Genomic DNA, 26,784 nt, shown 5'->3' on the forward strand with positions numbered 1-26,784 from the left:
TCGCAAGATTAAAAATCTATCTTGGAAACACAGCATTACACAAACCACCATGTCAGCCTCTGGAAAACTTGGGATACCTGTTCACGTGCCGCAAACTGTTCTCTTCCTAATCGTTACATCCCGGTTATGAAAGACGACCACTTCGTCTTGATGTAAAGTGCTACACTCACTGGTGAGGTCTTAGCCCTACATAATGGCTTGAAAGAGTCGAAGTCCTCAACTAATCAGTCTGACTTCAAACCTTGACTCACTCTCCCTACGTCGCAGTGTCGATTCTCTTTTCCATTCTTCTGCAGACAACATCCTGCTCTCTAGCTCTCGAGGCGGTCTGGCTGCCCGTGTGCCTCCGTCATCAGCCACACCACTTGGCGCTGGAGAAGCCACTGCGTCACACATCATTACTGTGGGGTCGGTGGCAACTCAAGGACAGGCCGCTGTTGCTGTCTGTTTCCCAACACCTTCTCATGTTTACCCTGACAGCTCACACCTGACCCTTCAAAACTTTTAGAGGCCATTTTTTCCTTTGCTGTCTTTACATCTCTATCTTTCCAGATCTATATATGTTGCAATTATGACCTGGTGTCCATGAGTAGTTCAATCTAACAATGCAGCATTCGACTGGGAGAAAAAAAAAACATCTAACAACAGCTGACATTTTCCTGATGACTGGAAATCGGTTTGTGTGACAGCTTAACAGCTTACAATTAAGTACAGAGGCATATACACATGTTATTATACAATTTGAAAAATGTATACCTCAAAAATGGCAGACGAAAGTACTAACACAACTCTGGAATGATTGGTTAAATGACTCTGAGAAAGATGAAGGAGAGAGAGAGAGAGAGAGAGAGAGAGAGAGAGAGAGAGAGAGAGAGAGAGAGAGAGAGAGAGAGAGATACCTTCCAATATAGAACTGGAGGGACGCTGCCTCACCTTGATCCTCACCTCCCCATCTCGTGGCTTTTTCCTTGCGACTCGTGTTGGTCAAGTCTTCTTTTTATATGCCTAACGCGGGTCGGTGCGAGATCTGCATCAAGTTGTACTAAAGATGGTGGTCTGAAATTGCAACAGGCACTCCTGTCCCGCCTACTACCAGTCAGTTGTCGTTTCTGAGATCACCAGTCCCCTTAAACACGATGGTATAACCTTTGGGTCACAAGGCTTGGCCTTTGACCTGACCCTTTAAGGTTGGTATCCATATGTTTATGCGTTGATATGCCGTGCTCAAGGGTCATACCATCATGCTCAATGGGTTGTAGCATTGAACTTGGACAGTCGTATCGTCATACTCAAATTGCGTTCCATCACGTACTAAGGTCGTACCATCACGCTCAAGAGTCGCTCCATCCTGTTAGATGGTCGTACCATGCGTGCCGAAAGAGTCGTATAGTCACGCTCAAGGGTCGTTCTAACGTCCTTGAAGGTCGCACAACAATGCTCAAGGCGGTCCACCACCCTCAACACCCCCGCTCGCGCCACCTGTAGTGGATACGGACACAACGAACGTAACAAAAGGTCAGAACACCGAGAGGGAAACACCTCCCCGAGACGCAGGTGTTCCTGGCACAGGCCACGGGAGCGAACGCTCGAGACATACGAACGCATTACGTCACGGGGGACTGAATGGGTTCCCTGTGACGTCACGGCCGCGAAGCAAGCATTCAGGCTGCAACCGCGGCCGAGGCGATGCTCGTTTAAAGATGTCTTCTCGCTGGCACGTCTGCGATTGCTTAAACCCCCTCCCTCGCTCCCTCCTCCACACACACACACAATTATATAAGTTGCATAAGTTTTTCACATTCTAGCAGAAAATTCAGTGAACAGAAAGCCAAGCCTACCAATAATAAACTGGAAAAACCAGTCGCATGACTTCAATCTTTTTTTTTCCCCCCCGACCACTACCAGTCATGATTATCATTTCACACGTAACGCTGGGCAAGGCGGGATAATGCGCACGGACCTATTCGTCCTGAGCAGCGACTGGTCGCAACGTCAATTGCAACCGTACTAACCCCTATTTAACCTTCTCATCTAAGTGTGTCCCCTTACGGAGCAGCACTCTGGAGTCGTCCTCTTTTAACTTTCCAATCCATAATGTTTCCGAGAGGTAAGTCGTGGGGTACCACTGTCCCGTGGTCCTGTTCAACCATTCAGCCACAAGGCCATCCGGCCTATTCCAACCCCACCTCCCCAAACACAAGTGGCTTCCCCATTACAAGTGCAGCACGTCCACCTGAGGTGCTTGTTTCCTAGCTTTTACTCGCTCGGGGTCGCTATGAGGGACAGGTGATATGACACACACTCACGCTGCAGGGGTAGGTCATGCAGCAGCAGAGGTAGTACGAGCAGCAGCAGCAGAAACAGCAGGAGCAAGAAGAGTGACATGACGACCATCACGAACATTGGTACAAAAGTACACGTTGGTTGAGTATGTATCAAGGAGGGCTGGGTGGGTGGCTGGGAGTAAGGTGTAGACAGTAAATGAGAGGCATTAGTGAAGTTAATTGTCCAAGAAGTGTGCGTGGGATGCTAATACGTAAAGAAAACGAGGGTGGAGAGAGAGCTTACGTCCCACTATTTCATACTTTGAGGCTTTATTGTCATCTAATCTTCTAATACTTCTATCATCGACGATTCCACCACTATTTATGTGTGTATAGACGTTTCAAAGATCATGTTAAGGAAACAAATTTTCAACCAGAAGGATAGGAGTCTATTTGCAGAATCTTTTTCCTCAACAAAGTTTTGGCCATAACATCTATGTACAATTCATCAGAAACCTGAAACTTCATTTGTGTAAATGAAGCATAATTTCATCCTCATAAAAACCTTCTGATTTACTATCCTGTCTCCGTCTATCATGATGAGGAATTTGGGATAATATAACTGTTCTCCAGCAGAAAACTGTCAGAGGCCACCAGGTCTTTATTTATCTTGCTTTTCCATGCGTTATTCCTGTCCTTCAGCAGATTGCCTCAACAGACCACCAGGTCTTCTGTCATCTTCCTTTCCCATATAGTATTTCTGTCCTCCAGGAGATAAACACACCACAGACCACCAGGTCTTCTGTTATCTTGCTTTCTCATGTAATATTACCGTCCTCCGGCAGATAACCTCATCACGGGTCGTGATCAGGTCTTCCGCTACTTTTCTCTCTCTCTTGTCCTACTGTCATATCTCCCCTTTTCTCATTGAGCCGGTGGGTGGGTGGGTGAGTGAAGGGGGGATTCAACTCATACAACCGAGGCCTTCATCGTGGTCTTCCCTCCCAGGTGGACAAGGGCTGCTGTAGTTCCATTGAACATGCACGACCAGGCGCGCGCGGCGACCACTGATGAGGTGCAGGAGGCCGGATATGCCAGCGCGCGTCGCCCACACTATCTGGTGAATACTGGTTGATTACCCAACCCCTGAGAGCGTATGGGGACACCCCGAGCGGCGGAGGAGAACCAAAACTCTTCCACCTTATTGGGGGGAGGGGGATGCTAAAGGCAGGAGGTGTATGTATACACTACACTTTACTTTCTTCAAGAGCTTTGCGGATCTTTCAAGCCTCCAGTCTTCACGTGAGGAGCAGGAGGGGCAGCGAGCCGGAACAGTTGAGACAAGAAGGAAGTTATGAAAGGCTGGTCGCATGGCAACTGCTACGTCACTCCGCTGGGATGGGAATGTCGCCACACTGGACGAGACCCTCACATGGAAACCTGCACTGTCTACATACAATTCTCACCCAGAGGGCTTTCATGATTACCTTCCAAATACGTAATGTGTCATTACTTGACATAAAGGCTCCTGGCGACGACCCTGGACAGGGCCTTGAAGGTTACCATAACTTAATGCAAATCATTTTCTTTTGCCCTAAAGAGGAATATCATATTAATATTTGAAGAAAAACAAAAATACATTTAGTTAAATGGTTTCTGGTTTCATATACCATGAAAGTAAACTTCAAGGAAGAGATACCACATCAAAAATTAAAATCTACCTCATAGGATGGGTAGCAACATGATAGGGTGCAGTAACAACATAAAACAGTAAATAATATGGACTGGAACGAAGGATTTACCATATACAATGTACATACCAGGATGTAGCCGTCGATAGGTTCACCATAAGGCTTGAGTTCCGTCGTGAGCAGCACCACCCGCACCCCAACTGTAGGAGGACATGCTAGTGAGTCAGGGATACAAAGAAATACAAAAAGGAAACGAAAAGTTATATGACTTATTCTATCATGTTGGTTACGCATATATTTCCACCGTTTGGATTCGTTTTAGAAACAGGCCGTCTATCTCGCATTGGTGCGTATGTTCCGTCCACTGCTTCGAGTGTTTTACTGGAGCTTTTCCATGCAACGTTCACGTCGTTTTCATTGGACATTATGTAATCCCAGGTTTCGCTGTCAAGAGCAATGCAAAGATCACTAAAATTTGCATTTTTAAAATCAGGTAGTTTCTCGCGACTGTCATGTTGACCAATATTACACGCAATGTTGAAAGCAACCCTAAAAGTAATCTGTCAGTCTTGTACCAACATTTTCTCCAGCTTCAACATTATCAACGTGATCCTCATTTGCAGTTACAACTGAATCTGATATCATCCCTCTGCGAGCAGGTTTCTCGACTAATTGGATTAGGCCATTGCGATGATAATACGATGCAGACAGCTCTATACCTCAACATACCATCACATACCTCTTCCTCCCTCCATCCTCTCTCTCTCTCTCTCTCTCTCTCTCTCTCTCTCTCTCTCTCTCTCTCTCTCTCTCTCTCTCTCTCTCTTTCCATTCTTTTATCCTTACACACTTCACTCATGTAAATCTCTCCTTGTTACAATGAGAAACAAGTCCCAGCCTCTGTCGTTCTTTGTAAATTCTTTCAATTCTGCTTCTCAACTATCTATTTTTATCCAATGCGTACTCCATACCTGAATCTATTCTCTCATGTACTACCATGTTTGCCCTTTAATTACTACACAGACCTCTCGTATTTTCCATCCCTGTTTTCTCTTAATTCTCTTTTTATTTCCATTGTTATCTTCTATTCATCCATCATCCATATCTTTCAGTTACACAATACATCTTTCATTCTCTTTATCCCCATTATCTTATCACACTTTCTATTTCTACCATTAAAGGTTTGTTTTCATATTCCGATTCCGTTACTCTATTCTCCCATTAACATATTTACCTTTCCAGTTGTGCATATTACACAGATTCCCTCCATACTTATTAATGCATGAATTCTCTTCTCATGCATACCCTTTACGTTCCACTCCAATACCAAACACTCACCTTCTTGATTTCCGGTGTAACACGGCCTGGAGAGGTGTATAAGGATGGAGAGGAAGGAAGGCGAAGCCAAGACTTGGGTGGAGTTTCGGAAGACGAGGGAGTGGTCACGGCGTCCCTCAACCAATAGCGTATAAGCTTTCACTCCATGAGTATAAGGTACCTGTAAGTAGATGAGCATGAGAACCAATGACATGCTGGTTCTCTTCACCAATAGCGTGAAAGCTCTCATCCAAGAACATGGGTGTTGCATTCAGTCTCTGGTATAACACGCTGAACACCGCTTGATTAAGGCACCAATAAACAGGTTAAAGAAGAGGTCCATTAGCACGGGAGTTTGTAAAGTCCACGACCACGAGCACCAGCACCAGGTAGACTCTCGCTGCAACCTCAAGATGTGGGTATAGGAAGAAGATGAAAGTTCTGACCGGGGTAGCAATAGCACCAATAGCGAGAAGGCTCCCAGAATACGAGATACGGCCTCTCTACCAACAGCACGAAGGTTCTCATCCCGCCTCAGTGTAACGGTTCCATAATGAAGAAAGTATGAGAACCAACGCTGTCATCGGGACCAAGAGAAGCTTAAGATGAGCAATACATCACACCTTCCAGATACTTTGGTGTACACACACACACACCTTCCATTATTAGACATCAGAAACCGCATTACTTAACAAAGCCCTTCCCTATTCATTTACGGCAGACCTTTTGATCCATACAGTGAACGTACACTTTATGTTTCAAGGGTACGATCTTTGAGCATGATGGATCGATCTTTGGATGGGCTAGTCTTTGACCACACCTTTCAGCGGATCAAAGACCTCGCCATCATACCCAAGGGGTCGTACCGTCGTGTTCAAAGAGCCAAACTAATGTGGATACCCAAGGGTCGTACCGTCGTGTTCAAAGAGCCCAACTAATGTGGCACTTAGAACAGCCACACAAAACTAAACGCCACATCAGAATATCCTTTCACATCGTAAGACCCTACGGGCCAACACAGCGTCAGCCGCACGCACCTGGATAAGCAGTTCCTGCGTGGTCCCCGGGGACACGGTTGCCTGGGCGGCGGTGAGGCTTCCCGCCCATGACGACATCTGCGCCCTCACGTCCACGGGAGAGGACCCGCTCAGCACGCCCACCACCACTCGGTACACCGTGGACGGCCGGGCCAGCCGGGGCGCCACGATGATGTAGCTCCTGCAGAAGGCGCAGAAAGAAGGAAAGAAGAGTTAAATGATACGTAATATGAGCTGGGGAAGTTAAGCATCAACCATTCATGTAAATAACAGAGAGAAATGGGGGTGTCTCTTAAAGCTCTTGGAAAAACGGAAGGAGGAGAATAAACACTAAAGAAACGACTGATTCGAAACAGAAGAAAATCAGAGAAAAATAAGATTCTTTAGAGTTAAGACAGGAACGATGGAGGAGAGAGAGAGAGAGAGAGAGAGAGAGAGAGAGAGAGAGAGAGAGAGAGAGAGAGAGAGAGAGAGAGAGAGAGCTCATAGCACTAGGGGCCCCTGCAGAAGGCAGGACGTTAGTAACGGAAGGTTAGGGAAAAGCCCTGGCGAGGATGTATCAGCTGAACCTCGTAGGGTCATAGAAAAGAAAGAAAAGAACAGAGAAACTGGCTGCAAAGATATACAACCAAAGGTGAAGCTGCAGCAAGAGTTAGTTTAGGGTTGGGAGAGAAGGAATCACACCCAAACAGCTTTACCTGATTAGAGGAATAATGAAAGACAACATTCTGACTGCGAGTGACTTTCATCACAGTATAAATACCGCAATCACAAAGAAAAGTGTGACCTCTTTTAAGACAAAATGAATAAATATGAATAAATGTTCTATACATATGAGCTACAAAATCTTCTACGAACTCTGCTATCAGTGATAATCACTGTTGCTTAACCCATGTTCATAATCACTGTTGCTTAACCCATGTTCATAATCACTGTTGCTTAACCCATGTTCATAATCACTGTTGCTTAAACCATGTTCATAATCACTGTTGCTTAACCCATGTTCATAATCACTGTTGCTTAACCTATGTTCATAATCACTGTTGCTTAACCCATGTTCATAATCACTGTTGCTTAACCTATGTTCATAATCACTGTTGCTTAACCTATGTTCATAACAACACGAAAACAAAAGAAAAACCACTCCACCTCCGACAACATCCTGGACGCAAGAAGTGGTCAGTCTCACACGAAAAAAAAAAAGAATATAACAATATACCCACACCATTTAAGTACGAAAGGCTATATAGTGATGCCATGTATGGTGCTATAATCATCTTGACCACCACCTGCAGAAAGTGTCGAGGATTTTTCAAATGGTTGCGACAAGTTGACGCCCGACCCTGGAAGATGATGATTGGCTCAAAGCCTGAACTAACGAACTACCATATCGGCCCATCTCGCCTTGACACAATACTCCACACCTGCGCAGGCTGTCACCCACATGTCTGTCTCATATTAACAATGCTTTTTACCGAACGAACGGATGGACATCAGGGAACTACCACACTCCCGTCTAACGATTCGATATCGCAATGCAAAAATCAGGAAGGACGCATTTCTATGACCGCATTTTAGTTGAGGGTTGCTAAGTAGATCTCTAGAATACTCACCGTCCAAAACGAAAAGTGAAGTGCATTCGAAAAGTATATATATCGCCACACAAACTGGAGCTAGGAACCGGCCGAGAGAGCTAATTTTAGAGTTCCTCGTTAACAGCGAACTCGTCGTAGCAGTGGTAACACAACTATGATCTTGGAAAGGAAACTAGTTTAAATTTCTCTCCGGACGTTCTCCTCTCCGAGCTTTTACAACGACGTGCGTAGGTCCCCCCCAGTGGCAAACACTGTTTCTAACCTGGAAAATATCACCACAAGGACGAAAGAATCGAGCACGTAATCAACAACTCGAAGCTCGACAAGTGCTATTCACCTAATACCGTTTAACCTTTGATACATAATGATGAAAGTCTTGAATAATTGTGCCATGTAGAGCCCCATTCTAGCCTGGCGTAAAGGTCGTTATGAGGTTCAACGTACTTTGCTATAATGAGAAAGACAAGTAGTTGCTTACGAGCGTGTGTGTGTATGTATGTATCAATAACATCAGCATCAACAGCTACTAAAACTGTTTAAATATACCTTACTATGTTCACGCAAGTCAACGTATACCGTTTATGAATAAATTTGATACTATATATATATATATATATATATATATATATATATATATATATATATATATATATATATATATATATATAAAATCCTCATGAAGGCGTTTACGCTCTGACTAATAATGCCCTCTCAGTCAACAGATGGCGTTGTACTGATGTTTGTTTGATGTTTAGATGAATCAAAGTATTCATAAGACAGATGAATAATCTCTCTCTCTCTCTCTCTCTCTCTCTCTCTCTCTCTCTATATATATATATATATATATATATATATATATATATATATATATATATATATATATATATATATATACATAATACTTGTTCGCCGTTTCCCGAGTTTGCGCCAGCCACAGTGGAAGAACGACCTCGATTTACCCACCGCCATTCTCAAGCGACACAGCGTAGCGCACCGACCGGCACCACAACCAAAGCCCCCACCGACCCCTCCGCGGTTTCCCTTAACCGCTTCAGGAGCCTCTGGATGACCGTCCTGGAGTAATTATGAATAACTATAGCCTCAGGACCCCTTGTGCCAGGCGGGATCCTGCAGCAGCTTCAAAGTTTGGTTTCACCCAGTGAGAGAGAGAGAGAGTGAGTGGGACAGTCTCTCTCGAAGCGAGAAGTTCTTTGACGAGATTTTATTGTTTCGTCTATTGACGGCAGGCGGGGTCCGGTAACACTATATATATATATATATATATATATATATATATATATATATATATATATATATATATATATATATATATATATACTACTTCTACATAAATAAAAAATGTAGAATTTGAAACGTCCTAATAAAGCCTTTGAATCAATGGGTCAGGCCACTATAAATTAACACCGATAATTCTGCCTTGACGCTGTCATCATAAATACCATCATTATTAACGGAATTATCGACACATGGGGAGGTGGTCGCTGCAAAACTCTTTGTCTTGTACCGCGCTGTACTTCGGCGACCCCCTTTCCCTATTGGCGACCCCCTTCCTACTGGCGCTGCACTTCGGCGGCCCCCTTTCCTACTGGCGACCCCCTTCCTACCGACGAACTATCATAGCGTATGTGGTAATCGCTTCCACGGTAGAGGAGGTCAACGCCGTAAGTGCTTTATCGCAGCCTAAATGACGTGGGTTGCTGGGGAGAAAGTGCAGCGACACATCAGATCCTATAACTTGTCGTAACCTATCATTCCCCGGGTAAAAACACTCCTGTGGAAGCCGGTTAAGACAGGCCTCAAAGGCTCCAAAGAAAAAAAGAAAATAATTGGGTTATCGTCCATTATTTCTTCCCCATTTGGGATCTTGGTTGGGAAAAAAAAAAAGTGGCCGAGCGAGCCTATCAACATTATCTGTCCGCTTCTTACACTTAAGAAAACCATCGATTCATTACTGATGATGGAAGAGGCATCAGATGTAATCCTATTATACGTTAGATGCTTGCTTGCGACAGCCGTGCTTTGGGGATGGAATCCTACATATAAATTCGTGATAACCCATTTATGTTGTGTATTCATTCCTTAACACCACCGTTACGCGTAAATATAAAATCGATCACTGTAGCACAATGCTGGACAAGAGCTAAATACAGGGTAAAACCAATCACTGTAGCACAATGCTGGATAAGAGCTAAATACAGTGGCCTACAGTTCATAAGTGTATATACATATATCATACCCATATAATTGTCCCTTCGAACAGTCCAAAAACCAAATCCATGCCAAGGAAAATATCCTATAATACAGTGATATGGGCAACGTAAGGAAACGTAAAGGTCTAAAGACAACAGGACGAGAAAAATACCAATACAATAAAGTGAAACGTCTTCAGATTGGCAGGTTTTCTTCATCTGCTGTCATGCTTTTATAGGTCTGTGCAAAACAACTATTTCTAAATAATCTACTCGACCAGCTACCCAGATGTGACCATAAGTAATTCTACTTTTTCTCTTTTGATGAATAGTTAGATGTTTTCGACATCTCTCACATCATTCCATCGCTTGTAACAATTTTTCCTGTCTGTAACGCGCCAACCCTGCCTGCCTTCTGGGAGGTACACGTCGGAGCTAACACTTTCCTTAAAGTGTACGTGGAATTCATCAAAAGCCGGTTGACGTAATGATCCGTAAGACGTTACAGACTGGCAGGACCCATACATGATGCAGCGACAGCCTCTACTCTGGGTAATTATGACCTGGGAGCTGTCGCTGCCATGCTAGGGGGACAGGCTGCTCGATTAGGATGTAGCCACTACTGTACCGCACACGGCTACAGCGATGCTCGATAAAGTTCAGTGGCCATTATACTAAACGTAAGTGATGCTCGATACGAAGCAGCAGCAACGAAGTGCCGATATGATGAAAATTAATATACACATAATGAAAGGTCTGGCATAATCGAACCTGTGATTACAGTCTCCACTATCTAAGTAGACGATGAAGGGTAGCTCTGTTGGTGGTTTGGACTGAAGCTGATTCATATATAATTCTAAAATGTTCCATTTACACAACAGGTGCTATAACTAATTCAGAATAAGTCTGATGTCTTTCATTTATCATTATATTCATTATTATTATTATTATTATCATCATTATTATTACTACTACTATCATTATCTTAAGGTTTGCAGTTAGGGCGATCACGCAGTTAAAGGCTTTGGTACTCATTCGCTGGGTTTGGATCTTGTCTTTGTGGAGTCGAAGAGAAAAATTATCGTCACTTTTCTAACACGAACCATACCTAACCTAGTCTCCTTTAGAGCTCTTTCTCTGGTGTATATTGTCTAAGATTGTATTTCTAGCTACTTTGTGTGTTTCACAACCAACCCACACCACCTTTGGGCTCCGGACAAAAGCTCAAGTTATTGTCAAGGTCAGCCATTCTATCTCACTCAAGTCGTGTCTCCTACAGACCCAGTGTGGATGATTTAGTTTCACTGCTCAAGCTTAGTATTACAATCAAGTGTGTGGCAAAAGAAGAATCGCTAACTACTGTAACTGTGTATTTCCAGTTTTGAGATAGCAGAAGTCGCTGTTTCGTTATAATTCATACTTTTCGTAACCGTGGGGATAATACCATATATATAGAGAGGTAGATTTTCCCCAAAAGCAATCAGACATTACAGTGCTCAACACCTAATTCCTATAGTATAAGTTCTGGGCACAGAAGAATCTACTGGCTTTGTGAAAGCGGGTTATGTATGACATACAATCACACTTCCTGCAGCGCAGCTTTATATAAGCAGGCAATACGACACTGTTATACAATCTAGTCACATTCCTTCACGAAGAGGCAGTTTGCGAGAGAGCAAAACATGGTTTTTCATTTGCATTATTTGAAATCACGATTCTCAGGCTTTAACTAAGTTAATCTAACACATATATGAATAGAAATAAATCTCACAGGCTTCCATCGAGAAATAATGTGAAATTAAAACCACTATTTTCAGCTTGAAAACATGGAGCAAAGTGCACTGTTTCGCTATCAAGGGAAGATCATAGTCATGTGTTGAGATACCTGTTCCACATTTTGAGTTTTTCCCGTCTGTCAACAGAACTCTGGCTATTAAAAAACGCCTCGAGGTGAAACCTAATCTGAACCTTTCCTGGCCTAAATCAACCACCTGGCTTCGTCTGGTAAAAGCGCAGACAAACAATAGACAGTCGTATCATTTTTTTTTAGGAGAGAGAGAGAGAGAGAGAGAGAGAGAGAGAGAGAGAGAGAGAGAGAGAGAGAGAGAGAGAGAGAGGACCACCACCACATGCTAAAGCATCGTCTTAATCAAGGTTTCTTATATTACGGGGCATCGGGGGATAATTTCTTTTTACTCCTTTTTACACCTTTATCTAAATAATGGAATCAAATTCAGTCATAACGAACTAGTTCAAAGCTCAAGATTTATTACAGCTATGGCCAGTGTTTCACGCAAGGAACAAAGCGAACGTCTCAAACTGCAACGTTCACCCTAATCACCAGCACGTAGCATGAGATAACAGTGTGTGCACGTGTGTGTGTGTGTGTGTGTGTGTGTCGGAAAAATCCCACTGGCTACCTTACGCAACGGGCTTCCCTGAATCGAAGAAACGGACGAGTTGCACGAATGCAAGGAAAATACACCAGTCACATATAATCATTTCCAGTAAGCTGGCAAGGTTAATTATACAAGCTGAACCCCAGGGGCACGTAAACGAAACAATCAATAAAAATGGATTTCAACAACTCCACTACAAACAAAAAAAAACTTAGACGCAGAGAATTATATCTTGTTTACTGCGTGGTCCATAGTGGTTTACGATTACCTGAAGCCAAATTTCTCATGTCAGAATACGTGTACAAATCTAAGGGGAAAAGATCAACATCATATGTCGGTTTCTAGTGTGTTTAACCACAGTGAATAACCCCTGAACTACTCACTGCTTTGTTGGAAGTACGTGTATTCATTCAGCAATATATAGCCAAGTTATCCTTATTCACGGAGTGGTGTGATGAGATCTGCTATGCTATGCTTATTCAGCTACTGAATGTTCACTCGAGCAATGTGAATGTGATAGCACGGGCCAAATTTCAGCTTCCTACAGCAAGGCGGTTATCTAGTAAATCCTAAAGTTGCTTAATAAGCTGTTTATAGAGATATCTAATACTGCTGGCCCTGGTGTTTACCTATATTATATCAATCTATCATTGCTGGCCATGCTGTCTGTCATATCAACACGTTAATGTGGCTGGCTAATATGTGCATATTTACAGAGGAGGGGGGCACCTATTTCCGCCAGCATATTATAGATCCTACGAATCATAATCAAACTGATTAATTACCCTCCAAAAAGGTACTATACAGCTTAAATCTAGGGGAAACATAAATATGTTGGGTTAGGTTAGGTCAGCATTTGTGACATGTTTGATTACTGACACCTCAGATTAGCATGGGTTATCGGTATTTACAACGATTCAAGTTAGTGTTTACGGCAGTGTTTTTTTACAAGGACTTTCACTGTGTCTCTAGGCTGCTTTCGTTTACCCAGCGGTCCAACATTCTGATTTACCCAGTGATCTAACAGTCTGATTTATTCACAGTGGCCTGCTAGGTTTATCTCACCGTATATCTTAGGATGCTAACAACTTGCCTTGTAGGTGCTAAGTTACTTTACTGGCAACAAACGGCATTCCATGTCCTATGCATCTATCTTTATCCAATAACCCCAAAACTTTCATCTGTTTAACGTCCGCCATCGCTAAGCTAACTCTTTGTCTTCCCATGTATTTGTGTATTGTCTCATGCAATTCAGTTGTATTGATAGTGTTGGAATCTTCTACTATCTTCACTGTTTAGATAAGTGATACAATATGGCTAATAGAGTTACCAATACGGCTAATAGAGTTATGTGAATCGCATCCCTCCCCATCCCCCAAAGTAACATCAGACGAAGAGAGAAAAACCCTGAAGACACGTGAAACTGTGTAAATACGAAAAAGGTCATCCAGTTTTTACGTTACTGTTGGAATTATTAGGTTGTGTACGTTCGTCCACCTGGTCTCTCATTGCTAGGCCTTGAAATATTACTAAAAGCCGCCTCCTCCCATCTCTGGTATAAGTGACACAACCGACCATCATGGATATGTATATATACATAAACAAGTTCTAAACGAACGGGGAAAAAAAAATACGATCGTGTACAAAAGTTTGTAATCTTTTCAAGCTGCAAGCTGTTTTCGTGTGACGTCCGGTAGAAATACCCAGAGATAAATATGAATAAGAAATGGAGAATATTTACGAGGGGAAGATAATGCCTTGCGCAAGCGAGGTTAGATCCTAATGTGGATGGAAAACTTTTCGCAATGTTGACATGCGATACACCCCTCAAGGTTACTGCGTGTCTCCTAATGATACACTGGTAAATGCTTCCCTGTCAGTACCTCGGCATGTCAACAAACAACGTACAGGTAAAAAGGTAAATCATCGGTGAGACTTTATCACAAACCATGCAACATGTCACCACATAATGAACTGATCCATGACCAAGGAGCGTCAGCATGACTTCGGTCCATCTTATGACGCGACTTAGTGATCCTCAGTCTCATAAGCACCCCTGTACGACTCTTGAGTACGATGGTGCGACGACCCATGGGGTACGACAGGTCCTCGTATTTGACCCGAGCCTCAAAGATTACCTCAAACGTACCCATGGGTCGTGCCGCGGTCTGCTGTACACTGTGTTACACTCATCCGTGAAACGGTGAGGCGCTTCGTGTATCTCTCCAGCAGAGTTGAGTGGAATGAAAAGCTCTGTAATGTTACGCCAGAACTCTATCGTAGAAATTAGTCAATAAACAAGTCTACGTCACCTTCGGTGGAAAAAAAAAAATGCCGCAACTAGATGGAATTCAATCCTTGACGAGGGAGGTTCAATACCCTTCCCCAGGCATGTGTAACAGGATCGGAACCCTATTCCCACCTAGCGGCAAACCAGGACGATCTCTACCTCTGTTCCTGGGGTAAAGGACTCACAAAGGCGTCGAAGGTAAAGAAAAACTCGCCCCCCAAAGGAACCAGTTCTTGCGTCGTGGTGCTTTAGTTCATTGTCACACCGGACTAAAATAGCCTCACAGGGGGTATGTCTCCCGCCGACCACCCCACCTCTGGCTCTGACAAGGATACACACAGGTTAACCTTCACTAGCGGGTTCTCCCAGAAACTTTGCATAGCAGCCTTTATACACTGGAACTGAAAGGGAAATGGAAACTGGTCTCATACTAAGTCACGGTGTCTTCTCCAAAAGTATCAACAATAATAATGATAATAATAAGAATAACAACAATAATAATAATAATAATAATAATAATAATAATAATAATAATAATAATAATAATAATAAAAATAATAATAACAGTAGCAAAACTGTTTACTATATAGAAACCCAAATCCAGATGATGTATATACCTTCAATGCATTAAGCCCAGGCCATAAGAAATTTAATCAGCAAGAGTATATATATATATATATATATATATATATATATATATATATATATATATATATATATATATATATATATATATATGATGTAACTATACCTGTAATACGACAGGTCTCCAAAATAACAAACACAAACAATAAATATGAAAACTTGCTTTAAAACCTGGTCAGTTCCTCTTGAAAGAGGATCAAATCCACACTTCTTTTTAATACCTTGTATATCAAGGTTCTCACCGTGACTTATGTCCAGGAATACTTGACTATAACCAATAAATCATCTAAGGTCAGCGACCCATTTAAAAACTCTGCTACATCTACAAAAATCCATTAACCTCTGGCTGTCAATCTGGTCTGGGCAGAACGCAGTTTTAACACACAAACAGTCATTTAACATGCAATCAATTACGCAAGACTATCCAATCCTTCACGATTTTTTTTAAACTACTGAAACTTCATGTCTAGCCATGAATACAATCCGGCAATGATGGTTCATGGGTCGGTCCTGAAGTCGTCTATGACGAGAACTTTCTGAAAATCTGAGAGAAAACAAGAAAAAAAATCATCATCATGAAAGGTACTTGAAGAACGTGTCTGTGACCTGTGTGTCACGTGTCTACTATGACCTGCCTTACGTTACCGTCACCACAAAATATAAGTGACGGGGAGACAAGACACGTTGAGGTATGCCATCATGTCTAACAATGTTCCTTACATAAGATAGAAAGCAAAACTATTGTCCTTCAAGCGAGGCCACACAAACCGGCTTTTCCAAGATCAGGGTCAGTCGTCGTCTCTCCCCCACCTCCTCTCTCTGGGCCAGTCTACGATTACATTCTTACAGCCACGTTCTACGCCAAAATGACAAAAGACCTGATCAAGCACGGACAAGACAACTTCGGAAAACCAAAGCTTTAGAGTGACGGGCGAAGCTCTGAGCAAGCAGCGACGGGATGACCCAACCTGTACGTGGCCAGGGAGAGGATGCAGAGCGAGACGCACGCAGGTCCCTAACCCCCAAAAAGCAGTACTACCGCCATCAGACGTCGAGCTCCTCGTGACGTCTTTGCTCTCTTGGTCTCCCTCGCTGAGGCCTGTTGAGGTGGCCCGGTGGCCGAACCACCATGAGAGAGAGAGAGAGAGAGAGAGAGAGAGAGAGAGAGAGAGAGAGAGAGAGAGAGAGAGAGAGAGAGAGAGAGAATCAATTAGTGCAAAAACTTTGGTTATGAGCCGGGATGCAACTTTATACACCGGGCTAACGAAATTCCAGGCCTAATTTTCCCTCATTCACTGTGAATATTCATCTTAATCTTTAAATCCGGAACAGGAAATTTAATCCAAGTTACAAGTATTCAGGAATCACTTAAACGGTAACAGAATGGTAATCCAGCATACGTGTCCTGTTTTCTTATCATCATCATCATCACTTGGAGTTCACTGTCTCCCCTGCCATAACGAGGTAGCATATGGAAATAAGCACTCTAGGAAAAACCCATCGCCGCTCCCTCCTCTGCTACTGCTTTTTAAAAGGTCACATTGCAGGAGGGTAGGAATCCCCCACCCCACAAAAAAAACCCCGTACCCTCTCCTCCCGCCCTTCCAAAGCGCCTAATACGTCAAGCAGGAGAGACGTGGGTAGCATATTTTTTCCCCTCCAGTCCCCCAGGGTTTACCATTAGTGTTTGATCATCGTTATCATTATCATCACTGTCTTATCAGTTATGATTATCATTATAGGTTAATGGTGATAACCTCTATGATAACTGGGAACGACAGAAAGAAAAAGAAATAAAAAACACAGTCCGGTAACACAGCTCGAAGACGTAGAGCGATATCGAACCAAACCGAACAAGTTTACTAATTGATAACCGAGAAAGTAAATCTTACAGGAAAGGAAAAAAGGGGGGAAAAAAACTTACATATCGAATACTAAAAAAAAAGAATAAACTAGTGTGAAGAATAACAGGCATGTTTCAACAGGGGGAAATCCCCTGCGCTGCATGGAAAGGCATAAGAGCGAAATTACCCGGTATTAGCACGAGCCACATTCCGGTACAGTGTATAAGTATGGCTCTGTCTCCATGCCTAGCTCTGCCAAACGCCACTATGTCGAGACGAGCGATCGCAGGCAGGGAGGTGCACTGTCTCCTCCTACTGGCTGTACTGCGAATGAAAATCCCCTCAATTTGCTCAACGAGCAGGATGAAAAAAATCCATCTAAATATACATGTCAAACTTACGATAACAGTGTGTGGTGACACGAGACCATGACTCAAGACTTATAGACATGGGGTTGCTGTGTCATCAGGCCAGGTGGTAACGATGGTGACTGATAGCCAAGAGCAGAATTAACCCAGAGCGTCACCATCTGTTCTTTTCTTTTCTTACCTTATCTGAAATTACCGATTTGTTTCGCATGAGGAGGGAGTTCTCCATTCAAGGGGCCTTTTCTCTTGGACTTCTTCTACTACTACGACACAGAATTTGAAGCTCCTGCATTCTGTCTGCATTCACAGTTTCATCGATCAACTGTGTTTGCGAGAGCAATTCCTTATTCGTAATGTGTGGGGAGGGAGGGAGTTTAACACACTCGTAATCCAATCTCTTAATCATTCTTTACCCTCATACATCTTTTTAAACTTCTACATGCAATCCACATTTACCATGAATTTATTTATTCAATTCATCCACCACCCTTGTACTTAAAAGGTTCTTCTACACTTCTTTTTCTAACATGGTTCTTGTTTAATTTCATGTTATGTCCTCCCACTGTTCTAGACCTACATCTTTCGAAAAACTGTTCACTTTCTACGCCAGAAGTTCGTGTGAATAACATGAAGGTAGTGATCAGGTTACCTTCTCACTCTTCTCTCTTCCATGGTTGTGAAATTCATGGTCTCTATCCCTGTAAATCAGCTCTTTTAATTCTGGTACCGCGGTGATGTTAACCTTTATACCTCCTCTATTATCTCTATCTTCTTTAAGTTGTGGTGTCGAAACTTTAGATGCATATGCTAGTTATATGAACTTACGCTGGGTGCGAACAGCTTGCTGAACATTCTCTTTCCCATGAACTTCATATGAATGCCATTCTCGTATTTGCTAACGGACAGTTGGTCTCCGTTATAATCTTCCAGAGATGGGACTCTGGCGAGGGATTAGGGACTTAAACTTCATCAGCCACGTATCTCTGGAGTCTTTCGGGACCATCTTTGGAGTCTGTGAAGGTCTCCGTGTAAGTTGACGAAACCTCCAACGCTTTCCGCTTCTCTCGTGACCTGTGCATCATGTGTAAACATATACGGATGGAGACCACAGCTTCTGGAAAGTCATTTACACAGATCAAGAAGAATGATGGTCCCAGGACAGAACCCTGGGGGATAGGGCTTCCCTGCCTTTGGTCGGTCACCCAATCTACCACCAAGGAATTAAACGAAACGAAAAAACAAAAACAAAAATAAAAGAATTGACAAGAAATATCAAAGAAAAACATACATGAAATAAAGCATAGTAAATGAAATGACAAAAGAAAGAGAGAAATAATTATATAAAAAAAACAAATGAAGATAAAAATGAAAAAGTAGGGGGTACATATAAAGGGGTGGGGGGGGGTGATGGGGGCGTTGGAGTGGGGACTGAGGTGGCAGCAACAGCACGTGATCCAGAATGGGCTTCCCTGAGCAACACACACACACACACACACACACACACACACACACACACAGATACACACACACACAACGTCACCTGAAAGTGAGGCATCCAGGTCGATGGTAGTATAAGCCCGGGAAAGAAGGGATGGACCATTATTCACAAAGAAGTGATAGAGATTTCTGACCGTATGTACCATGCTGGCTATCTGTCTTTATCTTCCCCTGATGGGCTCACCTGACAGGTAAATGTTTAGTATTAGGATGGAGCAGCTGGTGAAGAATGAGTTATGATATACACCTGACGTATGAGTCTCGCGTCTCATGCATACCGAATTACCAAACTATTTGGACCCCTAAAAGGCCTTTGATAATGTTCCGCATGGCGAAAGGTTACGTAAAACAAAAGCTCACGGTACCGGTGCTGAGATTTACATATAGATAAAACAACACTGGGTTAAAAGGACCAAACATGATAGATTATTAATTGAGAAGACAAACGAATTCTTAAGATGAAGTAGCGTTGTACCACAAGGCTCAGTCCTTGGTCCACTTCTGTATTTGACAAACGTGAGCAACCTTGAGTTACTTGTCGGTACCAAAAACTATCTATAACTAAAAAAAAGATACTTAAAACGAATCATCTAAAGATGACTTTGACGAACGGTCAGCCTGTTCTAAGGCACAGTATATGAGATCAGGATAAACAAGTACATAGAATGCATTCACGGAAAGCAATAAACACAGCGACTGTTTAGGAAAGTTTTCAGTCGTTCAAGAAGAAGGAATCTTAGATCATTATCTGTAACGGTAAAAAAAAATAAAAAAAATAAGAAAAAAAAAAACTACGCCGGCTGGAGGTGGAGTTCATAAAACAAACACCGACGGTTCCCTGCATGTCACTTTCACCACATGAGATGCAATACCGACACTGTGGCTCCATAGTACGACCACGTCGTCAGTCCTGGTACACCTATGGTCTTCTATCTCATCACGAAGATGATAAGTTTACAAGACAGAAAAAAAAATTCAATCAATATTGTAAGAGAAATCATATGGTCAAATTTAAAGGATTTTCCTCTCTAAAATGAAATCCAATTTTCCTTTTTCAAAAGAAGTTTCATACACTTACAATAACTTTACCGCCGGGAGTCAAATCATAAATGTTTTTACTTCTAACCTGTTAAATCTTGAAGGGTTTATCATACAGGAGAACAGCAATTCACCTGGTTTGGTCATTTACGTTAAAACTATCAGCAGAGGTAATACATGTATCCAGTCTTTATGTCAACAGTTCATCATAAGGTTTAATAAAAAAAAAAAAAAAAAGAACTGTTAGTCCCCCCGAAAAAGGTGTTAAAAGTCATCAAGGATCTAAATTACCACACCATCAAGTTCTCGTATATGGCTAGCTCTTGAGGAGGCTAAGTATCACACAGCCAACGAGGTAGTTTTTTGGTGATTGTAAGCTTAGGTCACCAGGAAGACACGGTTTACCACCTATTTCACCTGTGGGGTTAAATACCATCTCGAGGTTAAACATAGGATGGTTGAAAAAGACACCATAAAGCTATGATCTGGTCAGGTCATTACGAGACGATTACGCCGTCATCAGGGGTCGAGTATGAGACCAAAGCGTGTAGTAAAATCAACATGTGTGAACCTTCGGGGTCAAGTAAGCAAGACCAGGAGCGTTCAACTATGAACCAAGGATCGATGAAGCCAAGATGTCCTTCACCTATTCCATGAGTCTCTCTCTCTCTCTCTCTCTCTCTCTCTCTCTCTCTCTCTCTCTCTCTCTCTCTCTCTCTCTCGTCCACAACACGAGGGGTCGTGAAGCCTTCACCCTATGCTGATGTTTCCTGACAGCTACAGATGGATGGAAGCCGTATTGCTACTAGAATACATGACCATTAGACATCCGGGGAGAAGAAGAAGAAGAAGAAGAAAAACAACAATACCGTGTCGCCGCAGCTATCATAAGAATGCTACCGCATATTTGCATCTCCCGGGCCATTCATCAGGGCGCTCTGGGCCCCCCAGTATTTTTTGATGTCGCCGCTGCCACGTCTGACTGGCCTCCACCGTCAGCTCACAACTATGCCATCGCCGACGCCACCTTCAGTAGAACCCCCTCTCCTCCCCTCCCCCCGCCCTACTCTCCATCCCCCCTAGAGTTGTGCTTTCACTCGTCATTTCGCCTCAGTGGAACACACTCACACACACACGAAAAAAAAAAGAAAAAAAAAATAGAAATCAAAGAAAAAAAAAAAAAAGAACTGTACGAGACCGACGACCCGTCATGTGAGGTCCTGGATGTAGTTTCGCCAGAGATTACATCTGACAACTGGTGCTGGAACGATTTATTTCACAGCAAAGGGTGGAGGGGGAAGTATATGGGGGTCAGCTGGAGAAAGGCATGGGTTATGGAAGAGGGAGGGCAGGCTTGAGGAGGGTTTTAAAGAGAGAGAGAGAGAGAGAGAGAGAGAGAGAGAGAGAGAGAGAGAGAGAGAGAGAGAGAGAGAGAGAGAGAGAGAGAGAGAGAGAGAGAGAGAGAGAGAGATTCAGCCGACACGGACCAACTAAGGTTCCAGCAGGTGACGGGCACTCAACAATCATTTCTCTCTCTCTCTCTCTCTCTCTCTCTCTCTCTCTCTCTCTCTCTCTCTCTCTCTCTCCCTCCAGCCTAACCAGCGACACCTGTGCATACCGGCTCTCTACCCGAGGCTCGAGCCACCGTATCTCAGGTGGGATGAGCAAGCTATAATCTGCCGTCAACTGTGCCTCTACAACAGGCCACTGTGGCCCTACAGCGAGGCGACAACCGCGGATCGACCTAGATCTGAAAATCACACCAACGTGACGGCACGACCTTTGAGCACAACGTTGCGACTCTTGACCACGACCTGATCGAGTCAAAAGGCCAGGCTATCATACCCAATGGTCGGATCGTAGTGCTCGAGGGTCGTAACCGGTGGGGTGCCGCGGGGTTCTGCTCTGGGACCACTGCTCTTCTTGATCTCCGCAAAGGACTTGCCAGAAGGTATTGATACCTGCCTGAACACACGTAGGTCGGGGGATGATGCAATGGTGGCGAGGGAAGAGGAAAACGGGGAAGATTGCATCAACTTACGAGGGAACCTAGACACACTCAATAGCTGGTCTGTTGCATGACTGATGAAGGCTTACGTGAGTAAATTTAAAGTTATGAAGACGGGCCACAGAGAAACAAATAACAAACTATTATCAGTATATATATATATATATATATATATATATATATATATAGTGTTTCACAGTCTGCTGCTTCGAGCTACAGTTTTTTTCCGAAGGATAACCGGATATTGATTCACTTTTGTCATGGGGCTCGGACATGACATGTCAGTCATCTCACGACACGACACTTCTTTTTAATGACGCGACACAGTCACCTCTGCGATAAGACCCCCGTCTCTTAATTGACATGATCCGATCACCCCAAGGCATATAAAACACACACACACACACACACACACACACACACACACACACACACACACACACACATACACACACACACACATCAAGACTAAGAAGACATTTCAGTTACGGGTCAATGACACTTACATCTGAGGAAGCACTTGCTTAAATCGCAAGTGAAATTCCTTTTTTTTTTTTTGCAATTACAGTTGCACTTGATGACACCTTTGTATCGGATGCCATGGAGGTTTTGGGCGGGACTAGGGACCACCTCAAGGCCAGCACATCCTTAATGAACGGGGGTGCGACTGTAGGGAAATGGTGCGTGTGACTGGGAGGGGAACAGTGCGTCCGACTGGGAGAAAGGTGCGTGTGACTGGGAGGGGAACAGTGCGTCCGACTGGGAGAAAGGTGCGTGTGACTGGGAGGGGAACAGTGCGTCCGACTGGGAGAAAGGTGCGTGTGACTGGGAGGGGAACAGTGCGTCCGACTGGGAGAAAGGTGCGTGTGACTGGGAGGGGAATAGTGCGTCCGACTGGGAGAAAGGTGCGTGTGACTGGGAGGGGAATAGTGCGACGGGGGAATGGCACACGTGCGACTAAGGGGGAAAGGGGGGAGGCGGGGTGTGCGTGCGTGCGACTGGCGGAATGAAAAGGCTGTTGCTGGATGTGACGTTGGTTATATACTGTGACGCACCGACGGCTCCGGATATGCGTTGCTTGAGCCCCACACCCTCACACGAGAGAGAGAGAGAGAGAGAGAGAGAGAGAGAGAGAGAGAGAGAGAGAGAGAGAGAGAGAGAGAGAGAGAGAGAGAGAGAGAGAATCTCTATCATGAGCACAAGGGCAAGAAAAAAAAAAAATAAAAGCCCCAATCGCTTCTCGTGCCAACACTCTTCATACAAACGTTAACTCACATTCCATTGCATCTTCTCGTCGCTCGCTGCGGCAGACACATTCCAACAGCCATCACAATATATTCGTTGCAGTGATTATCCTTCTTAATACCATCTGACGTGGCATGGGCCAAACATGCCCCGATCACAGGCCATCTCCGGTTGGGTAGAGAGATCAGCTTGAAATAAGGGGAGAAGGTATGAGTCAGGAGTCTGTGCAGGTGTTTGAAACACCTGACTCTATAATGGGGGAGAAAAAGACCATAATCAAGTGGAAGAGACCAAACAACAGAATTCCACAGCTTAGCTTCTCGAGGGAGGGAGTAAGCATCAGCACATTGTTCACTGCTCCAGTGGCAGTAGAATGTTACTTTACAGCGTCCAGAGAAATATTTTCCTATTCACTTATAAAAACATTACCAGGTCTCGCTTGGCAGTCGAACACGACTGAAGTTGAATCATCTGTGTTGAATTTAGCTTGACCGGAGCTAACATTCGGAGAAGGGCTTTTGTTTTTCCTCGATGTAGAATAAATAGTTAACTAACTCTGAGGGCATTATTGCTAAATCTACTGATGGAAAACACACTCATATGCATACAATGATAAACACAGGTATATATATATATATATATATATATATATATATATATATATATATATATATATATATATATATATATATATATATATATATATGTGACGTTAAAGCCTGTACGGTGTAAGTCCAGTTACGAATGACGTTCTCATGCAAGACAACGAAGAGAATATGAGTGAAGAAACTGTAGTCAAACAGAACAGGTATGTGACGTCTCCCAACTTAAAAAGAAGGAAAAAAAAGGACTAGTTGACTTCACGTCCTGCTACAGTGTGTCCCATGATAAAACTACAACGCATGTGTTTGTGTTCGTAGAGACAACAAAGTCCCTTGTCGCACTTTCAGTCTTAACAAGCCTCTTTTCCAGGTATCCGTCCGTGCACACGTACATGTATACGCAGGGAGGCTCGGGGGGGACTTAACCGGGGAAAACCTACCACAGGAGGGGGAAGTCCCGGCAAGCAAGCAGGCAGGCAGGCAGGCAGGTAGGCAGGTAAGTGTTCTTCACCCGATGACTGGTTCAGCGACCAGAGAGAGAGAGAGGGGTGATGGGAAGAGGCGGTGGGCTCGGGTGATTTAGAGATGATGGGAAGTGGTGGGGGAGAAGGGAGGTTGAGGTGATGGAATGGAGCTTGGGGGTGGTGATGAAAGGGACTGGGTACGTGGTAGTACAAGGGACTGACAGATGTTGGGCGACATGATAAACTCATGACGAGTTTATCGAAGGTCATGACCTTATTTGCGGCTGGAACAAGGGAGTAAAACTGAAGTGGGTGAGGCTGACAGGTGGGCGTAGAGGTGACGTGAGGCTGTACAGATGGTATGAGTGGGGTAGATATGGGGCAAGAATTAAAGACAGGCGTCGGTACAGATAGTGACACGGTGGAACAAGACAAGCAACTAGAGGCGCAGAGGCAGGGCTGGCTACGAGAGGCACGTGGCTTTGAGACACAGAGAATGACAACACTCCCACATCAAGCGCTGTAATCGTTATCTTTAAAAAAAAAAGGATTGTTCCGCAGACCTTGTGATACGAAACTACAGGAAGCGTAAGCGAGTGATAAATTCTATTACAGTAGAATTACAAGAAAAGGGAAGACAGCTGAACAGCGTAACTTTGTCAGTAGGAAAAAAAAGGCACAGAATAACTGAGACAGAAGAGAGAGAGAGAACGTTGGATAAACAGATGTTGTCAATGACATTCGTAACTAAGGACCATAGAAATTTATCATTACGAGACGAATGAAAATCAAACACATTCTCTTTTATCCGCATAAAGAAACGATTCTTTCCATAAATAAATAATAATAATAATAATAATAATAATAATATATATATATATATATATATATATATATATATATATATATATATATATATATATATATATATATATATATATATATATATAAGAGCTCAGTGAGTGTCAGATGAAGGAGAACACAACCATAATATAATCGCTGTCTCGACACAGATGAAGTGAGATTCCACCGTGGACGAGTGTTGAAGATGGTGGCGAGTTGGACGCTTTGCCTTCACGTCCGCAGCGGTGACCTCTTGTTATGTGTTCGGCACAACACACAGTCATCACGTGAGAGAGGCAACGGTCACTTTAAGAGAAGTCCGAAAAGAAATCTCGCAAGATCGGTCTAGTGAGTCCCTCTCACAACGTACTGCAGTCGGCAGTTGCTAAAGAGGGGAACATGGGCAAGATGTTCCAGCACTGCCGAGAGACAAGTTACCAGAGGGTGATCGGATGATCCCAGTGGAGGTGATATTGTGGAGCGATAGCCTGGGGGACCACAGGTGGGAAAGAGAGCCACTGTGTTATTAGTTTGGTCATGAAGGTGGAGAACACGAGCAGGGCGTCTGATCAGTTGTTCTCGATTACTGGCCAGAAAAAGAGAGGAATGGGCTTCATTTCCTCCAGTATCACCGAGAGCATTTTTTTTTTTAACTATGTGTGCTAAAGGGTCCTGCAAGCAAATGTGAGAGGATGGTACAGCCTCACTACAGGAGACAAAGTTGTCGAAGAATGTGGCAAATTCAGATGAGGCGATGCATGGGAAGAATACGAGCCAACTTGAGCCAAATGGCATCAAAGCCGCGAGATAGAAGGTCCACGATCCGTACAACTGGCGTGTTTAAGTCAGAGAAGTCACAGACTCCTTCCTAAATGCGTAAAATGATGGGCCACGAGATAAACAGGTGTGCACGGATCTCCAGGGGAAGGAGGAGATTAGGAGTGCTAATCAAACGGTGTTTCACTGAGCAGATATTTGTTTACAGACACCGAGCATTGGTGTGGTGATCAGATTAAAAAGGTACCGATTGGTCTCGAGGATTGTAGACATGGCGAGCAACTATACTACGATGCAGTCTGAGCCCCAGCCTCTTCCCCGTCAGCAGGCGCCAAGGTTCCCGGAAATTCTTTAACATCCCCCGACGCCCGGCGGTTGGAGGGTGGGCATTACCTTCTCAACATGTCATGGGACTCTGTTTAGGGCTGTGGATTCCAACCGCGGGTACCACCCGTTCCGTCAGCTGTTCGCGAGAGAGCCGTCCAGAAAGGAAATGGTGTTAATTAAGCCTCACAAGTTCCAGTCGCGACCAAAAAGAAAAAAAAAAAACGAATATGAATACATTTTTAGGTTAAGGAATCTTGGATACTATATTCATACACTAAAGGTTGGTTCAAGTTCAGTGTATAATATTATACAAGAGGTTCATC

General features: G+C 43.6%; 1 protein-coding gene across 1 annotated transcript in view; it reads right to left on the minus strand.

The window, feature by feature from the left end:
* The window catches only part of LOC139756349 (CD109 antigen-like), a 140,432-nt gene that overhangs the window by 80,190 nt on the left and 33,458 nt on the right, over positions 1-26,784 (minus strand). The window contains exons 3-5 of the mRNA XM_071675715.1: positions 6,310-6,490; positions 5,294-5,453; positions 4,085-4,155 (exon numbers count right to left, since the gene is read on the minus strand). Coding sequence (XP_071531816.1) covers positions 4,085-4,155; positions 5,294-5,453; positions 6,310-6,490 — 412 coding nt within the window. The remainder of the gene's footprint in view (positions 1-4,084; positions 4,156-5,293; positions 5,454-6,309; positions 6,491-26,784) is intronic.

This window comes from Panulirus ornatus, chromosome 21 (genome assembly GCF_036320965.1).
Source record: "Panulirus ornatus isolate Po-2019 chromosome 21, ASM3632096v1, whole genome shotgun sequence".
Classification (NCBI taxonomy): domain Eukaryota; kingdom Metazoa; phylum Arthropoda; class Malacostraca; order Decapoda; family Palinuridae; genus Panulirus; species Panulirus ornatus.